This window comes from Microchirus variegatus (genome assembly GCF_963457635.1).
Source record: "Microchirus variegatus genome assembly, chromosome: 5".
Lineage (NCBI taxonomy): Eukaryota > Metazoa > Chordata > Actinopteri > Pleuronectiformes > Soleidae > Microchirus > Microchirus variegatus.
The window spans coordinates 8615155-8634226 of record NC_139806.1 but is presented as its reverse complement, the minus strand read 5'-3'; the positions used below and the strand labels follow the sequence as shown (position 1 = coordinate 8634226).

The following is a 19072-nucleotide window of genomic DNA, read 5'->3' as shown; positions in this document are numbered from 1 at the left end:
AGAGGCCTGTGTGTCTTTAGCTACTGTGCATGTGCTGACTTAAGCATCATCCAGTTGTGTTGTAATGGATGCCCTCTCTCTCTCTCTCTCTCTCTCTGACACGGCCGGCCCGTCATCCATCAGTAAGAGCTGTGGGGCAGCCAGGCTTCCTCCTCCTGTCCTAACCCTCCATCCATCTCCTCACTCCCTCTCTTTCCTTCCTCCAGCTTTTCAGTTGTGGGCAAACTTTCCCGTGAATTGCGACTACTGTTGCTAAAATGCTGCAGGTCTGTCACCTTTTTTCAAAGAGGAAGCAGAGGCAAAGTCCTCCATTACGCATCATTTTCAGGGTGGTTAAAGAAGAGTCACCATTGACTTAATCATTTGTATAATATAAGGTGATTTCAGCAGTTTCACTTAATGAGAAAATCTACTTTATGGCTTTTACGCTCTTTATGAGCTGTGTCATCTCCAACGTATGGATGTGGACTTAATAGTTCTTATTTTATGGCGTGAGGGGGGAAACCCACTTAACCCAGCGATACATCACAGTCCAGAAGAATTACCAGAACAAACTTTGACGAATATAAGAGATAAAAGCAGTCGCGGGGGGCGAAGGCTTTAAAGATGGCTGAGATTTAAGACGATTGGCCCGTCGGTCAAATAAACTGCTGAGAAGGCGTAAAAATCAAAAACCCATCATCATCTCCTTTACTGTCATACACACATCCGTCATCATTAGGCAGCTATGACGGAAGATGTGTGATAGTCTTGCGCTTACATTATGTGTCATGAAAACAGGATATGATAATATAATACAGGTTTAGGAGAGCAAAATAACACTAATGTGTGTGAGTGAGTGAGTGAGTGACCTGGTATCTGTCCGAGTGGTGGGCGTCTTCAGAGGACAGAGGCGAGACCACGGGAGACTCTCCTTCACGCTTGATGTGCACCGACAACAGCATCGACTGCAGCGGGAGAACGACAAAAAGACAAAGACAGAGAATGAATGAATGAAAAAAAAATAATAAAAGTATTTTTCTGTTGCTGCGCCATTAGACACGCCCCCTTCACTGTCCATTTTTAAAACATATCTTACAAAACCCGTTTTTACTCTTAGGCTTTCAACCCAGTATGAGACGTCGACTTTACCTGTTTTTATTGCAGTATTTTTCTATATTTTATTTATCTCTGATGTACAGCACTTAGTTTCAGCTGCTGTTGTTTTTTTCAAAAGTGCTTCATAAATAAAGTTGGATTAGACAATACCGATACTCACAGATACCTAGCTGTTAGCCAAGAAATGTTTTGATAAACCTTAGTTTCACAACACAAGACAGCTCTCTTGTTCTTGGTGGAACCCTTTTAAAACCCTTTATTCAGGAAAGGGGTTTTAAAGGGTTCTCTGGATCAAAATGGTTCTTACTGGAACCATTAGTGTTACCAAGAACCCTTGAAAAACCCTTTCTTCAGGAAAGGGTTTTTCAGAAGCAAATGGTTCCAGGTAGAACCTCAGCCCTTGTAGAAGGACCCTTTTGGAACCCTTATTTCTAAGAGTGTAGGCTGACCAAACACTCTCTGAATGATTAATATATTTTAACTCAAATAAATCACTGACTGATGATGTCACGTGTGTGATGTTAGAAGAAAAGTTTATTTCTCTACACTCTTCGAAATAAAAGTGCTAAGTAGAACCATATAAGGTTCTTCGGCTTGTCCTCATAGGAGAACTCTTTTTAGTTCGAGGTAGAATCTTTTATAAAGGTCCCACCTGGAACCCTTAGTGTTACCAAGAACCCTTTTAAAACCCTTTATTCAGGAAAGGGGGTTTAAAGGGTCATCTGGATCAAAATGGGTCTTGCTGGAACCATTAGCGTTACCAAGAACCCTTGAAAAACAAATGGTTCCAGTCAGAACCGCAGCCATTGTAGAAGAACACTTTAAGAACCCTTATTAGTGTATTAGAACAGATTTATAGAGAAGAAGAAGAAAAATCTTTTACCCTTGGACTTTTCCAAAGAGTGTCACCACCACAGATGCTGAGAGCTACATGTTATTGATGAGGACAGTAACCTGCCTGTCTTTGTCTATAAAATCCCTTCCACTGATTACACTTTATGTTTATGGGACGTTGAGAGGAGTTAGGGAAGAATTACGGGATTAGAATAATAATAATAAAATAAAAAAAAGCAAGAAGTAGATGAAGGGAGAAAAAAAACAGTAACCATCTGAGATTACAGGAGATTATCCAACACACCAGGGAAGGAAATAAGGAAGGAAGGAAAGGTAATACCACTGTTTTTTTAGTTTTTTTTTTTAAACCTGGCAGTGTGTTTGTATGTGTAAGTGTGTGTATGTGTGTGTGTGTCTGAGCTTATGTTGCCTTCGCCGCTGCATTTCTTTTTCTTTTTTTTTACAAGGCAGCTATGAAATATTTGTATTTACAGTCGTCTCCTATTAATCAAGTGGAAAGGGGCAGAGCAGAGGCTTAAGTGCTCGACAGCAGTAATCTAATAATAATATGTGAGAAATGACCAACCTCCAGTGCTGCCACAGTAAATTGGACATTATGCATGGTGCTTTTATATACGTGTGTGTGTGGGTGTGTGTGTGTGTGTGTGTGTGTGTGTGTGTGTGTGTGTGTGTGTGTGTGTGGTCTTTCTTCTCTTTTACACAGGTTTAAAAAGGTCAGGAATCATTTACCTGGGGGCGTCTGGGAATTATGCTTTAGTTTTATCATTAGAATATGACATTTAACGGCGCTCTACATTATAAATGAAGGTCGTCCATTGGAATTTTGGTCTTTTAAACCAACCAATTAAAGCGGCGCGCTTTGGGTGGGGTCACTGGATTTACACCTGACGGTGCACATTTTATCTCTACAGTTGATCGTCAACGCCGTGAAACAAAGTTGGTTTTGTGACTTTGCGTAAAAACAAGTTGGAAATCCGTGTTTTGGAAGTCGATATTTTAAAGCTGCAGTGCGTAACTTATTGGGATTTTTGTTGTTGTTGTTGATGATGTTAATATTCCCGACTCTGTCTGGAACAAAAAACAGTGTGACATTGTTTGTATGCCGTGCACGCCACCTGAAAAGGGCTCTGTCAATCAATACTATCCGACGTGACCGAGGGAGCGCTTCTGTGTTTGCAACAGCAGTGCAGGGGCGGGCGGTGACAAGAAGGATTTATCAGCTGAATGACTGGGTTTTATGATCACTATAAAGGCCAGTGTGCGTTGCATATCGCGGACACCAGGTTACTGTCGTGTCCCACTTTACCACCGGGTGGCGGTACACGTCTGGACACATTCCTACACAAAGAAGAAGAGAACGATGCTACAGCTTCCTCGGACACGCCTGGTTTGAGCGGCTCACAGGTGAAAGGCCTGTCGGGCAGGGGAGTCGGGGTGTCGGCTGGTTCGAGGGTCGCAAGGTCAAGGTTCGAATGACTGTCCTGCAGCCTGCGTGTTCTTTACACTCGTCTCGCTTTACTCGCGTAATATTCCTGTTTGCCTGCATCTGCCCTCACCTCCTGTGTGGCGCGGGAATGTGACTAAATGACACGAGAGAAAGCATCGGTTGGAGTTGAAAAGGCTTAAGAGATCTTTTCACGAAGCACGTGAAACACCGTCGTGCAGCTCTAACCCTCATCGCCTCGACAGCCCACGAGGAGGTGGTGCTGGGGGGGTTAATCTGCATTCTAACGGGGGTCGCGCGGTGCACGCCACGGAGGAGACGACAACAGCAGGTCCGCGTGCTTCAGACTTGAACACTAAACAACAGCGGCGAGATGCGCAGTCACGGTCAAACAGGACGGCCGGCGTTCACCCCTCCACCCCGCGCTCTCAAGTGCAAGCCCACCCACAGGCCCACCCACATAGAGCTCTGCTCTAAGCCTGGGTCAGCACCTGGGAATGAAAATGGATCCCCCGAATTACTTCAGAGCTCCTCATGTTGCATTCATGCGCACGTTATATATGTACTTTTTTTTTTATTCCACGGCAGGGCTGACATCTGACTTTCACAAGGGGGATGAGGAGGTGGCTGAAAACATCGACAGGGCTCAGAGAAATCATGACGAGATTACATATGCAGTTCTTCGTTCTTTAATTATTACTTTGGAATGTTTTGATTTCGATCTCCCCAGATTATTGTCCTTCTTTTAAACTCTAACTGTCTTGGTAAGGTCACTCCCGTTTCTGAGTAATAAAGGTTAAATAGAACATTTTCAGCCATTTTGGATGACATCTGTACACAATAAAAAGATTAACCTTCTGGGTCCTTTTGTTCTCGTAATCTCATCATAGAACTTCCTCAAATCCGCAGAGTTTGAGCTGTTTTTGTAGCAGATGAAGTAAAGGAAAAATATCCTATTACCTATCAATGTGTTATTAACGGTGAGGCCTAGAGGGATTCTACTAAGCTTTAACGTGATATACAAAGGCCATATAACTAAAAAAAAAAAATGACACAGGCTGGTGTGAAGTTCAATTTCACAAACATACAGTACATCCAAAGCTTTTACAGCCTGGATAAAATACAACACTATTATTATAGGAGCGGGGGGGCAAAGGAGAGGAAAAGTTCTGTGCACAATAAAACAGCGAAGAGGAAAAACGCTGGTGGAGAAATTAAGCAATGATAGTTTTTAAATTGACATTATCTCTCTTTATGTCATCATGTCTGCAGCGTGGTGTCGAGACGATGTGGAGGACATGAAGGAAAAAAAGGTTCTCGGTCTGGCAGCAAGTGGTGTGCGTTCAGATGAGGAGGCAGACGCTATAGGGGGAATGCTATGGATCTTACAGTCTGATGATATCTGTCTTTTTTTTCTCTCCTTTTTCTTCTGTCTGCATGTCTCGCTCTCTTCGTGTCTCTAATTGGAACAATCGCAGTACAGCGACTCTAGAGCCGACTGCCTGTTGGATCACAGGAGACTGCTACTTCTGTGTGTGTGTGTGTGTTTGTAAGTCACAGGCTTACAGTGCAGCTGATTTGGTGCAGCGGAAAGAAACAGAGCATCCGAGCAGCAGCTCTGACAGATGTAAACACACACACACACACACACACATCTAATTTAATAGCAAATCATTTGAAATTCTGATCAGCAGATGCTGTCAGTTTTCTGTTTCGAAAATAAAATTAAAAAAACGACATAACAGTGTGAGAAAATGAGGCCGATCTTACCTTAGGAGTTCCTGGAGTGGCAGCTCCATCCTTGGATAAAGGATTCTTACTGTTGGGGAGACAAATACAGAGAAGTGATGTTATTTAAAGCCAAAGTGGACAACATCTGGACCCCCTTTTTTTTTCTTTCCCCTTCTTTCTCGACCTCTACGTCTTTCTCTCTCTCTCTCTCTCTCTCTCCCCCCGCGCTTTCTCGCTGACTTTCAACCCCCCGGAAACGCAGCGATACGTTTCTGCGAGCCTCTTGAAGTATTGTTGCAACAGGCTTTGACGTTGACAGGGCGAGACATGGTTGTCATGTTTGCTTTGAGACCCTGTTAGCACTCCAGACCTGCTTGGACACACACATGTACAGACACACAAACACACACACACACACACACACACATACTGCTGCCTGAAAGTGAATTGAGCGTGACCTCTAATCTGACAGCACAGCTTGGCAGACGAGGGATTTGGGTTTTTTCAATGGATGGACAGGTGGATAATAAGAGTAAGGGACATTATTTATGTGTCACTTATCTGAGAGAGGAATTTGCAAAGTTTCAGCACAGAAATGAAAAAAAAAAAAAAAGAAGAGCAAGTGGTTGCCTTTGAAGACGTGAGCATTACAACAGGTTGAATGGAGTCTCCAGGATTCAGCCCATTTCATATCAAAACAAAGGTCCACATGTGCATACCTGCTCCCACATTCCAGTCAGATATTTTAACAGACTTATACAGAGAGAGCGAATTTAAAACCATCTGTGTCGACCTTTTGTTTATTCTAACACGTGTCACTCTGCTCAGTGAGGAAAGAGGTCACTGTGGTTACTGCTCTGTTTGGTGGTCTTGTCTACATTTTAACATGATTGATGTCTTCATGTGCTATTTCGGGAAATAATCTTTATTCTATTTTCCTATTTACATTCTGTGTTACCTGTGTATCGTATCGTTGTGGCACTTTTGCCCCGACCAGATACAGACTTTTAAAACTGTTATAGTTTGTCAAGAAACACCATCGCGGACCGGGTTACATCTATAATGCATCATATTTGTAACTTGAATAAGTAATAAATACAGAAAGTTATTTAGCAATATGTTACGGAGTAGTTTAGTTACATTTATTCTGTATGACAGTTACATCTGGCCCTTTGAGGGTAACCATTATGCTGATGTGGCCCTCAGTGAAAAGGAGTTTTACACCCCTGTCCTGTGCGGAGGAGGACATTTACGTCATGCAGACCATAGTGAAGCACGATCAAAAACATATTATTCGGCCTTCTTTAAATGAGCAGCTCACATTCCCAGAAGCACAAACCTAACAAACTCAGCATAAGGCCAAGGCTGCAGCTCTGTGTCGCCCTGGCACCCAGACTGTGCCTCATTATATCTTTGTTGTGCATAAGCCAACTGGGACAAAGGAACGATATCTCAATTCTCCAAAACCTTAGATATAACATAACTCTGGGATTCACAGGCAGACTGACAGAGGACGCCCAACTCTTAACATCTCCTTGTTCATGTCGACTCATCACTGACTCCAGAAATAACCAAATCCCCGCAACAATTAGGAGTCGTCATCAGTGTGAGATATCAAATATTTTATTTGTTTGTAAATGCGATATAGTAGAGCATACATGTATTAAAAGCCTTTGTGTGTGTGTGTGTGCTGAAAAGTTGTCATTACTGTTTCTGCGGATGTGCATACATATTGTGTGTGTGTCTGTGTGTGTGTATAAGCTGAACAGTGGGGCCCTCACCTCCAACAACAAAGAGAATAAACATGGGTGACACAGTCAAGCTGCCGTGTAATGCAGGGGAACACCTCCACACACACACACACACACACACACACACACACACACACACACACACACACACACACACACACACACACACACACACACACACACACACACCTCTTACTCCTTTTCTATCACTGTCCCTGTCATCGCTCTCTCCCTCCTTCTCCCTTTTATTCATTACCTGAAAAACCCTCTGCAGAGGCATCAACAATAACAGGCACCTCTACCTGCTCGTTGACAGTGTCAAACAGCGACAAGAGAAAGGGAGGGAGAGAAAGGGAGGGGGAGAGAGACACACAGAAAGAGAGAGAGAGAGACAGGACAGCCGTCGCACGCCTGCCACGATGGGAGAAAATTGCCACAATGACAGAGGGGAGTGATGGAGAGATGAAAGGAGAGGGAAAAAAAGAGGGAGAGAGGGAAACGCGGCGAGGTAGACAGAGCCGGCAACATAAAGAGACGGATCGAGCAAGGGGAAGATGAAAGACAACAGAAACGGAGAGAGAGAGACAGAAAGAGAGGGAGTGACGGGGAGAGTCGGTGTGTGTGTCACCGCCGCTTCCTTTTTTTCCGCAGCTTCGTGCATCCGTTTGCCCGAGCTGTGTGAATTTTTGATGGGGTTATGTTATGGGCCCCGGGAAAAAAATTCCAGCTGCCTACACTGCTATTTCAAAGTAGCGTGGAAATGAGCGGCACAGCAAAGTGAAACAAACACGTGGACAGACGGGAGAGGGAGGGAGGGAGGGAGGAATGAAAGGCGAGACAAGAGGCAGTTTTAAAAAAAAAATAAAAATGTGAGGTGGTGAAGATGTGAGCAGGGGAAGACAGGTGAGGCCGTGTCCTCGCTTCTGATAAATCTCACAACACGTGTCCCCACATACGTGTTCACACACGACCTCCTCTCAACTGGTTGAACTTAAAGCAGACGTATGGACTGGGTGACCAACCTGGGGATGATGGGAGTTGTTTAGTGTAACAAGTAGTGTGCACTGTGACTGCATGTGATGCTGTGGTACATAAAAACTGAGGTTAATTATGTATAAGTAAAGATTAAGTCTGCGTTAATTGTTCCTGAAACTAACTTTCTGATGTTATTTGTTGAAATCCCTCATATCCAATATTTTTTTTCCTTTCGTCGTCTCCAGGGGTCGCCACAGCCGATCGTCTGCTTTTCTTTTTGTGATCCACACATTTGTTTTTTCGAAATCAATTACAGACTATAGTAGGGCTGTAGTAGAATTATGGTAGGAATATAGTAGGACTACTATAGAACTGCAGTAGGACTATAATAGGACTGTAGTATGACTATAGTAGAACTATGGTAAAACTATAGTAGGACTATAATAGAACTGTAGTAGGACTATAATAGGAATATAGTAGGCCTGTAGTATGACTATAATATGACTATAGTAGGACTATAATATAACTGTAGTAGGAATATAATAGGACTGTAATGTGACTGTAGTAGGACTATAATAGGACTATAGTAGCACTGTAGTATGACTATAATAGGACTGTAGTATGACTATAGTAGACCTATGGTAGGACTATACTAGGACTATGGTAGGACGATACAAGGACTATAGTAGGAAGATAATAGAACTGTAATAGAACTATAATAGAACTGTAGTAGGACTATACTAGGACAATAGTAGGACGATAATAGAACTGTAGTAGAACTATAATAGGACTATAGTAGGACTATACTAGGACAATAGTAGGACAATAGAACTATAGTAGAACGCCATAGACAAAATATGGTCACTCATGAATTAATGTAAAGTCATATGGTTTTTCACTTTTTCTTTAGTTGTTCCTGTTTTTTTTTCTTCTCATGATTAAATTTGCATCAATCAAAACAGACTCGCTGTGATTGACATCTAGCTGGGTCATTAGTCCCTCCCACGTCCAGTCTCTACCAAAGCAGGGCAGAGAGGGAGATTGAATAGATGGAAGGAGGAATGCAGAGATGGTGCTAACCCCAAGATACTGATTGCTTTTTTTTTTGCCTTTTTGTGTTCTCTGCTGGAGAGGTGGGGCCTTCTCCTGTGGAAGCAAATTGATTATGGAGGAGGAGAAGGAGGAAGAGTGGGGCTATAAGAGGAGGGGTGATGGGGTATGTAGATTACTTTGCCCTCGTGAGCCACCTGACATGTACAGGGCATGATAGATTTCCATTTGCTCAACTCAACTGTATATGTGTGTGTGTGTGTGTGTGTGTGTGTGTGTGTGTGTGTGTGTGTGTGTGTGTGTGTGCGAGAGAGAGATTTCCATGTCCATACATGAGAAGCTGCGGCCCATGAACATGCGACAGAGCTCACAGTCACAGGAGAGGACAGGTTGGCAGTTGTAATCAAACACACACATGCACACAAATATGCAGGGGAGAAGAGGAGAGGAAAAAGGAGAGCAGAAGAAATAGAGAAAACACACACACACACACACACACACACACACACACGCACAGAGGAAATACACAGAGAATACACACACTTTTTTGTACACCCCGATATTCAAACGCACAATCACCTTCGTTTCAATACCCACACCTCTTTCATTCTGCAAGTGCTGGTCGTCATTAAAGGCAGATTTAGCACAAATTGGATGAAATTCCCACTGTCACTTTCAATGATGGCTGCTACCATGCAGAGTGTCACTGAGGGGGAGAGGGAGATTCAGTGTGTGTGTGTGTGTGTTCTCCTGCTTGCCTTCCCTCTGTATATGTGCAAACACACACACACACACAGGCAGACATTTTGTGCATGCATGTATGTGTGTGTAAAGGAACATTCTAATGGATTGTGTCCCTCTTGTTTCCCCTAAATTGTCTACTTTGTTTTTGTTTTGTTTTTTTTCCCTCATGGTGTGTGTGTGCACGTGTGGGATGGGTTAATGGCGAAGTTGCTAAATCAGTCAGTCACCATGCTGTCTCAGTGAGAATGACGCTTTTGTGTGTACGTATGTGGGGATTTTTAGCTTCCGCAGGCTGGTGGTGTACACCAGTGCCACAGGAGGAAGGGCAGATTAATAACCTTTATTAATTATTAAAGCCATATTGTAAACCTCACCGTGTAATAAAGTGATAAACGGCCATTCTATTCTTTTCTATTCAACCACATTCAGCCACAGAATGAAATAAGATGAAATAAGTTGATGGTTTAGTCGTCTTTTCTGCTTCTAAATTAGTTTTTTTTTATTGTTTTTTTAACTAAACCAGGTCTAATCAAGGCCACATACCTCAGATCTCTAGACAGCATGAAGTTCATCGTAATCATGTGTACTTGGCTTTAACTAGAGACAAGTTAATGGTTAAAGGTGCCATATGTAAGAATGTGGCCAAAAACAGTTACTACATTCAAATTCAACATACAGAGATCTTTTAGGTTTCATTTTCAGACGTAACTGGCAACCCGTGGTTGCTTGGCAGCTGAGACTCTACTGACTGCAATGATTGGTAGACGGCGGTAGGTGGCGCCACATGCCGAAACATGATTTCAAAACATAAACATGATTTGCAGTCTGCAAAATATTTTTTTTAATGCAAATATTTTGGCTGTACTGTTGTTGTTGGTGAGTTCACTTTGTTATATGAACATTATTCCTCTGTGACATATTAGGAGGATTTTATGGTCCAGTTGCTTTACATTTATTACATAATGCACCTTTAAGGCAAAAAAAAAAGTGTATAAAAACAAATGCAGAAGGAACAGAGCAAGTGGAAAAAGATGGAGAGAGGGGAAAACAATAGGGTGATGAAAGTGGGGGAAAAAAGGAGGAGATAAAGAGGACAGGAGCACAGACAGGAGGTGGGGGAAAAAGCAGGTGTAAACTATACGGGTAATGAAGTGTGATGTCCACGTGGGGTGACGCTATCTGTCGCCCTGTTCCTCGAGGTTAATGGGGACTATCATAAAGCTGGGCTGCAGGTGAACACAGGTCAAACACCAGCAGATCCACACACACGCCATACAAGTATGTACACAAACACACACACACACATACACATACAGTCAGACATGCGGTCAAAGTGAAATATGGATCCTAATGGTTGTGTCCCATCGTTAAAAGGGCTTGCAGTTGATTTATCCGCCGTAAAACAGCTCGTGCAACTGCCACGAGGAGAAGAAGAGGGGGGGCGGCAGTGAACCTCGGGTCACAGGTTTGAATCCTAATCCCCGTAGGAAACACTTAGCGCCACGCTGATGGCATGCCTCTGCCTTTTATGCAGATTTATGGCTCCGAAATCTCTGCTCGGGGGGGGTTGAAAAAAAATACGGGTCACCGAGCCTGACACGAAGCGCTGAATTAAAGCTCAGCCTTCACTTCGCGTCTGACACGTTCTGTTCTTTACGAGACCTAAAAGTTTAGCTCTTCTGCTGCATTAGTCTGCAGATAATCATGTCGCGGGAATCACGAGAATTAATGATGACACATCTTCGATTAATTTATGAGACTTTGGATTAGAACATGGACTCTCTTGGCCAAGACTGCGGGACCTGATGGAAAGCAACGGCCAGGGTTCAGACAAATATTTTCAGATGATATTCATGTTTGGGTTAGGTTCAGTCACACTGGCTGTGTCTGCATTTATGGCCCGGGATGGACTCCTTTGAGTCCTGGGTTTGCAACCCCAGCTGTGACAGATACATGCATTCACCTGCTTTTATCATATCTGACTCCAGATGTGAAAGAAAGGCAGATTTTGTTCACTCCTGTGTGGCTTAGATTTGGTTGCATTGTCATTTAAACATGATAATTGTGACATTCTCAAATCTGGCAAGTTTGGACACCTGCTTTACTTGATTGAGCTGTAAACTGTGTGTGAGACAGAGAGAGAGCGTGGGTGATGCGTTGGAGGCCTACCTGAGACATATGGCTGTTAGCCGCTCCATCTCTGTCTCCATGTGTTCCTGTAGCTCTCCGGGCCTGAGCAGCACCTGGCAGATGGGACAGATGGGAGCCTGGCTGTCGTACAGACTCTTCTTTTTACCTGGAGACAAAGTAGGAGACCAAACAAACAAAAACAAAACATCAGTACATGTGCAGAACAAACGGGAACATTTCATGTTTTCAGATAGTACAGTAAATGCATTATGTCCTCAGAAGTGGCGGCTAATGATTATGGAGTTTCCCCACAGTCCAGATCATCATGCAAATATAATAATTTCTTCCTTGGGCCATAAACTATATCCCCAGACACCTTCATCAAGATTTATCCTGTACTTTTTGAGTCTATGCTGCTCAAAAACAGACTGAGGCTGAAAACACGACCTATACATATACTATATAAATGCATTTCAGAGATTAGTGCAGTTATTGACACGTCCACACGTCGTCCAATTAAGTTTTCCAAATGTTTCTGTCTGTGTTCAAGTTTGCGTCGTACATACACTCAACAAAACTGCCCGGGGTTGATGTTCTTGGAGAAACCGAGGTTGGACGTTAAAGTGGTCAGCATCGAGGACACTAAAAATAGATTCCCCACCGTGCAATCTCGCAAGTGTGGCTGTGTGCTCTGCATTAATCGCACGTACAGTGCAATTCTAGGAACGTGAATGCACTTGCACACAAAGAGGGGGAGCTGAACTATGCAGCAGTCTCCACTGTGTAATGCATCTCCCAGGCCACAGCACATTTAGAGATTTGTCAGCCAAATGAGATGATGCTCTGTATAGAGTCTGCCAACACGACCTCACTTCATTGTCCTCGATCAGCAGGGCGCAGGGTGGGGCCCACCTGTGTGTCATTGTCTTTCACTGACTATGTATGTGGACAGTGTGTGTGTGTGTGGTACTCTATACTGTAAATACATTTTTTCGAGTCTAAGATGGCTAAAAATATCAAGTCGGTGCTTAATGTCGGACGACACTTCCGGAATTTCCTGTATACAGCCAATCAAATGGTTTTTTTTAGGCCGCGAACAATAGGCCCCGCCTTTGCTGGGATATCCTGTTTGGACTTTTTGTCACTATGGCAACAGGGACAACCAGGTAAGGGTCTGCAAGGGACACATAACGGTCTGTCTAAAACGAAGACCTGCAAGAATGTCATCGAAAGACAACTGGAGGGCAAATCTTAACCAGAGCAGGTTAAGATCCTCAGAGCGTGTGTGTGTGTGTGTGTGTGTGTGTGTGTGTGTGTGTGTGTGTGTTGTGTGTGTGTGTGTGTGTTGTGGCCTCCTGCTCCTTCACACAGCCCACAGCAGTGGACATGTTAAGTGACTTTGAAAAATAGGTAATCGATGACTATCTCTTTCTCTTTTTCCACATCTATCTCACTCATGCTTTCTCTCCAGACTCATCCATTTCTAATTTTCTGCTCCCGACCACCTCTTTCTTTCTTTCTTTCTTTCCTTCCATCACTCCCCCCCCCACACACACACCTCACGTTATCCATGTCTCTCATCTCCTTCCTCTCCGTCACCTCTCCTCTGGCCTTATTGTCTCCACCCTGCTCCCTTTGGTAAACATCCATTTCTCTCCTTGTTTCTCCATCTCTTCTTTTTCCCCCCCTCTCCTCTCTCCTCTCCTCCCCTTTATTGCTTTGACAAGATAATTTGAGTCATGCTGAAGCCGTCACCATACGCCACAGCAAACAAAGAGCGATCCAATCCCTGTCTGCTGCTGATGGGGCTCTTTCAATTCCACAGGCAAACACACACACCTGAGGGATGCAGGCAACACACACACACTCAGTCATGTATACAAATATGCCTATGCTTTTTTATTTTTAGGCTTTTGTAATAGCACAATTTAGGTTTTTTTGCATGTCAACGTGCAGCGATTTTCTCTAGAAATGTTTTATTTGCACTGGCGAAAGACGGATGTTAACAGAATGTAAATGCACCGAGGGACAAAGGAATGACAACAACCAACAACAGGTACATTTTAAGTGGAGGAATTTTCGAAAATGTGTAAACGTCACATTTGAGTACTTTTCTTTCTTTCTTTTAACAATAGGGACCAAAAAACAAACTTTTAACCACGGAAACTTTCTGTAAACATGTAAATTACACCGCAGGTGAAAAGCCATCACCAAGAAAAAGAATCAGAAAGGAAATAACTAATTATTTTTATTTAAATGAGAGCCGAACAGAAACTTTTCCTCGTCATCTTTGTGTTCAGTTTGTCTTTTCCCTTTATTTTCTCTTACACCACTTCTGCTTCCACTTTTCTCCCTTGTTCCCCTTCTCTTTTTTCCACTCTTTGTCGAGCGCTCCCTGAGGGAGATGAGTGATGGAAAGAGGTGGACGAATAAGATAAATCCAGGCGAGGAGGAGGAGGAGGAGGAGGGAGAGAAGGGTGTGAAAGAGGGGCAATGTTGATGTGATGTCGCACACTAGGCTTGTCAGTGCCTTAAAGATGATTAATGTCGAGACACGCACACACACACACACACACACACACACGCACTCACAGACACACACAGTCCCCTCATGTCCTGCTGTGGACCTCACACATACCCTGCGGCACAACAAGGGTGCGTTTAATCTCAGGCAGCAGAGGGGGAAGACACTGGAGTCAGGGCAGGTAGAGGAGGGGGAGAGAAGGAGGAGAGGAAGGAGCCGGACAATAACAAGGAAATAGGCCTGACAGGACTTTTTAGTGCTGATATTCCTCAGTGAATGCCAGCTGCTGGAGCCAACAAGGGATGGATGGATGGATGCGTGGCTGGAAGAGAGGGGAGCGGAGGTGCACATCTCCCTGACAGCCATGATGGAGTGTCGGCCTGATCCCTCCTAATGTGCCAAGATGGATCGTCTCATCTCTCTTTCTCCCCGACTTTTTTCTTCTTCTTCTTTTCTTCTCCTTAAACCTTGCCACCTTACACTCGCTCTTCTTCCTATGCTCTCCTGATTTCACCACCCTTTTCTCAGCCAAACCCATCCCTCCATCACTCCCCTCTCCTTTCACCTCTCTTCCTCTTTCCCACTTGATCCAGTTAATGGCGCTCACCGGTTATGTTCGTGTCATAAAACAACATGTCACCCCGCCAGCTGACAGGAAGCATAACCACTGACTTTTTTTCTTTTTTTGCATCTTCTTTTCTCTGGTTTTATTTACTGGCCGCTATCGCTCTGCACAAGGTACACAAATCAAACGTCCTCCAGCAACAAGTCACCACATTTAGAATCAAGCTCTAAACAATAAAAGAGGATTGTAAGCCTTCAATAACAAGTGATGAAGCTAATAAATACATGTTTTGATTTGAGTTAACGTGACAACATCTTATTTCTATTTATTTCTGATTGTGCTTTAAAGGTGCATTATGTAATAAATCTAAAACAACTGGTCATAAAATCCTCCTAATATGTCACAGAGACTCAGGAATAATGTTCATATAACAAACTGAACTCACCAACAACAACAGTACAGACAAAATATTTGCATTAAAAAAAATCTTTTGCAGACTGCAAATCATGTTTATGTTTTGAAATCATGTTTTGGCATGTGGCGCCACCTACCCCCATCTACCAATCACTGCAGTCAGTAGAGTCTCAGCTGCTGAGCAACCACGGGTCGCCAGTTATGTCAGAAAACTAAACCTAAAAGTATTTAGGTTTAGTATTTTGAATTTGAATGTAGTAAACGTTTTTGGCCACATTCTTACATATGGCACCTTTAACTATTCAATACACACACACACACACACACACACACACAACTCGTCAGACAATTATAGACACCAGATGGCGAGAAGGATATAGGGAGGTCATACGGAAGAGTGGAGCGCAAAAGAGGAGGAATCCTCCCTCCTCTCATCCTTATATTCTTCTTTTCCCTCATACCTGCACTCTGACTCCCTCTCTCCCTCTCTCTCTCTCCACTGCCGCAGCCTTCCTTCCTTTCTTTTACCACTTTGTTTCCCCCCTCTGTCCTTACAGCAAATTTAATCTGTTTTAACATGTGCAGTATCTTTCATCTTCCGTCTGTTATTTATGTTTGCACACACACACGCACACACACACACACACACACACACACACACACACACACACACACACACACACACACACACACACACACACACACACACGCTCCTCTTCCTGTGTTGCTTTGGTCCAGATGAAGTGGGAATCAATAGATGCTAGATAGTGCCCGGCTCCCAGTCCCAGACTACAATGAGCTGAGGTAAAAGGCCACCTCCAGAGAGGGCAGGGATTGTCAGCTCAATACTCACTCTCAATGGGACCAGAGATAAAAAACCATTTGGGGTGTCCTCACGGCTCAATGGCCTAAGAGGCAAACCTTGTACTCACAACACTGTGGCTCCAAATCCCATTTAATGACCTGTATTGCGCGTCGTCCCTTTGCTTTTTTTTTTTATCTCGCCCATCGTGCCCACAGCCTCTCAGGACTACGGTGCGTGTTGAAGTTTTCTTTTAAAAGACGCGAGCATCTGTCGGAGGGAAAATTTCCCCGTCTTTAAAATCTGCCCGCAAAAGGGATTAAATGAAGTTGTAAATTATACACGCAATCAGCTAATGAGTGGCGAGCATGTAAACTGGATGTAAACACAACAATACGAGTTCGAGAGGAGCAGTTGCAGATTTATGAGTTGGCACATGCACAGAGAGAGATTCGTACAGCTATTTTTAGTTTTTAGGACACTGTAGTGACTTGCCTTCATTTGAAGAGCCTAAAAACAGCTTCATGACTACAGTTAAGGCCTGAAACCTTACCTTAAAGGTGCATTATGTAATAAATGCAAAGCAACTGGCCATAAAATCCTCCTAATATGTCACAGAGACTCAGGAATAATGTTCATATAACAAACTGAACTCACCAACAACAACAGTACAGCCAAAATATTTGCATTAAAAAAATATTTTGCAGACTGCAAATCATGTTTTGGCATGTGGCGCCACCTACCGCCATCTACCAATTATTGCAGTCAGTAGAATCTCAGCTGCCGAGCAACCACGGGTTGCCAGTTAGGTCAGAAAATTAAACCTAAAAGACCTCGGTATTATGATTTGAATGTAGTAACTGTTTTTGGCCACATTCTTACATATGGCACCTTTAAATGAATAACAATTGAAATATTTAGAAACAGAGAGATTTATGGTAGAAAAGAACACATGAACACACACACACAGAGACACACGTGGCTGTTTTTCTGTCCTTGAACATCTGTCTCCTCCTGTGTGTGTGTGTGTGTGTGTGTGTGTGTGTGTGTCATGTACACACACTCTTCCATTTCCCTCCTCGTCGTTCGCCTAAATGAGTTTTCTGACATGCATCAAGTGTTTACGCCCGCCCGCCCCTCTTTTTTCCTCGTCCTCCTGCTCTCCTCCTCTCACCCCTCCCCTCCCGGCTCGCCCGGGCCAGTTAGCCATAACACCCGCCAACATCGGTAAACAAGGAAATCTCTCAGCCGCGGCTCGACATGTAACCGCATTACCGCGCCCGATAACCTCTTCAAATAATGTGCGATAAGGGGAATTTGATTTGATTCACAGGAAGGGAAAGAGGGCCACTTCTGCTCTCTCCCTCCAATCTCTTCCTTTTTCATTTGCCTTTCTCTTGCTTCGTCTTCCTTTCATTCCCTCTCCTTTTTTTTTTTTTTTTCCTGCTTCACTTAGCCCACGGGTGTGTGCCCCCCCCCCCCCCAGAATGACACCGCCTCGCATCCACAATCAAATAAATCCCACTGAAGTGTCAGCCTTCATTTTCGACTCGGCCCCTCTCTTTCTCTGCGACCACGGCGAGGCGAGGTGAGGTGAGAGGGCTGCGTGGAGCCATCATCTCCATAATGGCAAATATGAGCCCTAAAGCCCAAAAAACAGGGACCGTATTAACACAAATGGGACGAGCAAGGTGTGTGTGTGTGTGTGCCTCCCGGTTAAGGTGATATAGTTTTTTCCCCTTAAGTGAGCTGTGATTTAAGCAGGTGAGACACTAGGCTGATCACCAGCTCACCGTGTGTGTGTGTGTGTGTGTGTGTGTGTGTGTGTGTGTGTGTGTGTGTGTGTGTGTGTGTGTGTGTGTGTGTGTGTGTGTGTGTGTGTGTGTGTGTGTGTGTGTGTGTGTGTGTGTGTGTGTGTGTGTGTGTGTGTGTGTGTGTGAAACAGATGAGGCTGCGTGGCTCATTCAGAGGACATTTGATGAAATGGAACGGGGGTCAACTTCAGTTTGCCACCGAGGCTGCGTTTACTCTGCTCCGTTTATGCGAGTATTTCCTGTGTCTGTCTGCCACTGTGTGTGTGTGTGTGTGCGTGGTCCCACTCCCTGACAGTGATGCATGGCACTTTTAAATAGCACTCCTCCACACCCTGCTCAAAACTCATCACCAGGCTCTTTCACTATCCCCTCCCCTCCCCTCCCCGTCGCTCCCTGGGGTTGTCACTTTTAGAAAAGCAAATGAAATGTCGGCGCGGTGGAGAGCAGGGATGAAGAGATTGCCGGATAGAGAGGGGAAAGGTGTGTGTGTGTGTGTGTGTGTGTGCAGAGGTGTGGATGCGTCTGCTGTCTGTTTGGGTCATGGGACTAAAGATATTCTCTGTGAGGCGCGGAGCGAAATGCAAATCAGAAGATACATTTATTTTACACACGGACGGGACGTCAACACGGGGGGTGTGTGCGGCTATAACTGCAGTCAGAATTATTCTTTCTCAGTGATTTGGCAACACAAGTTTGAATCTGTGTGTCCGTGTCTTTGAGAAGAATTTATAGGATTTTGTATAAAATAAAATAAAATGTCAGGAATAAGGGAAAAGTGAAAGGGAAAGACCGATAAATGAATGCATTATAAATCATCAGCTGTCTGGTTCTGATAAATGGTCATCTGATGATCTGTGTGTGTGTGTGTGTGTGTGTGTGTGTGTGTGTGTGTGTGTGTGTGTGTGTGCGTCACTCCTGGGACTGCGCTCCACGAGTGTTTCTCTGAAAGACTCAGGGGTGATGCTCGTGAGGTTAACCCAGACTACTGACAGCTGTTTATTTAATCAATCACCTTGTCAGTGTGTGTGTGTGTGTGTAAATGTGTGTGTGTAAGACAGAGAAGGAGAGAGAGTAAATTAATGAAGCATTAACCAAGTATTGACCGTCAGAGCAGAAATACACACACACATAAACAAATATTCTGAAGAGAAAAGACAGAAGAGTCTGTTCAATTA

At 43.9% G+C, this 19072-nt stretch overlaps 1 protein-coding gene across 1 annotated transcript in view; it reads right to left on the bottom strand.

The window, feature by feature from the left end:
- rnf220a (ring finger protein 220a) overlaps positions 1-19072 on the bottom strand; it is a gene marked incomplete at both ends in the record, with an annotated part of 150624 nt that overhangs the window by 35477 nt on the left and 96075 nt on the right. Inside the window, 3 exons of the mRNA XM_083888936.1 lie at positions 852-947; positions 5168-5216; positions 11818-11944. Of these exons, the coding sequence (XP_083745062.1) occupies positions 852-947; positions 5168-5216; positions 11818-11944 (272 nt within the window). The remainder of the gene's footprint in view (positions 1-851; positions 948-5167; positions 5217-11817; positions 11945-19072) is intronic.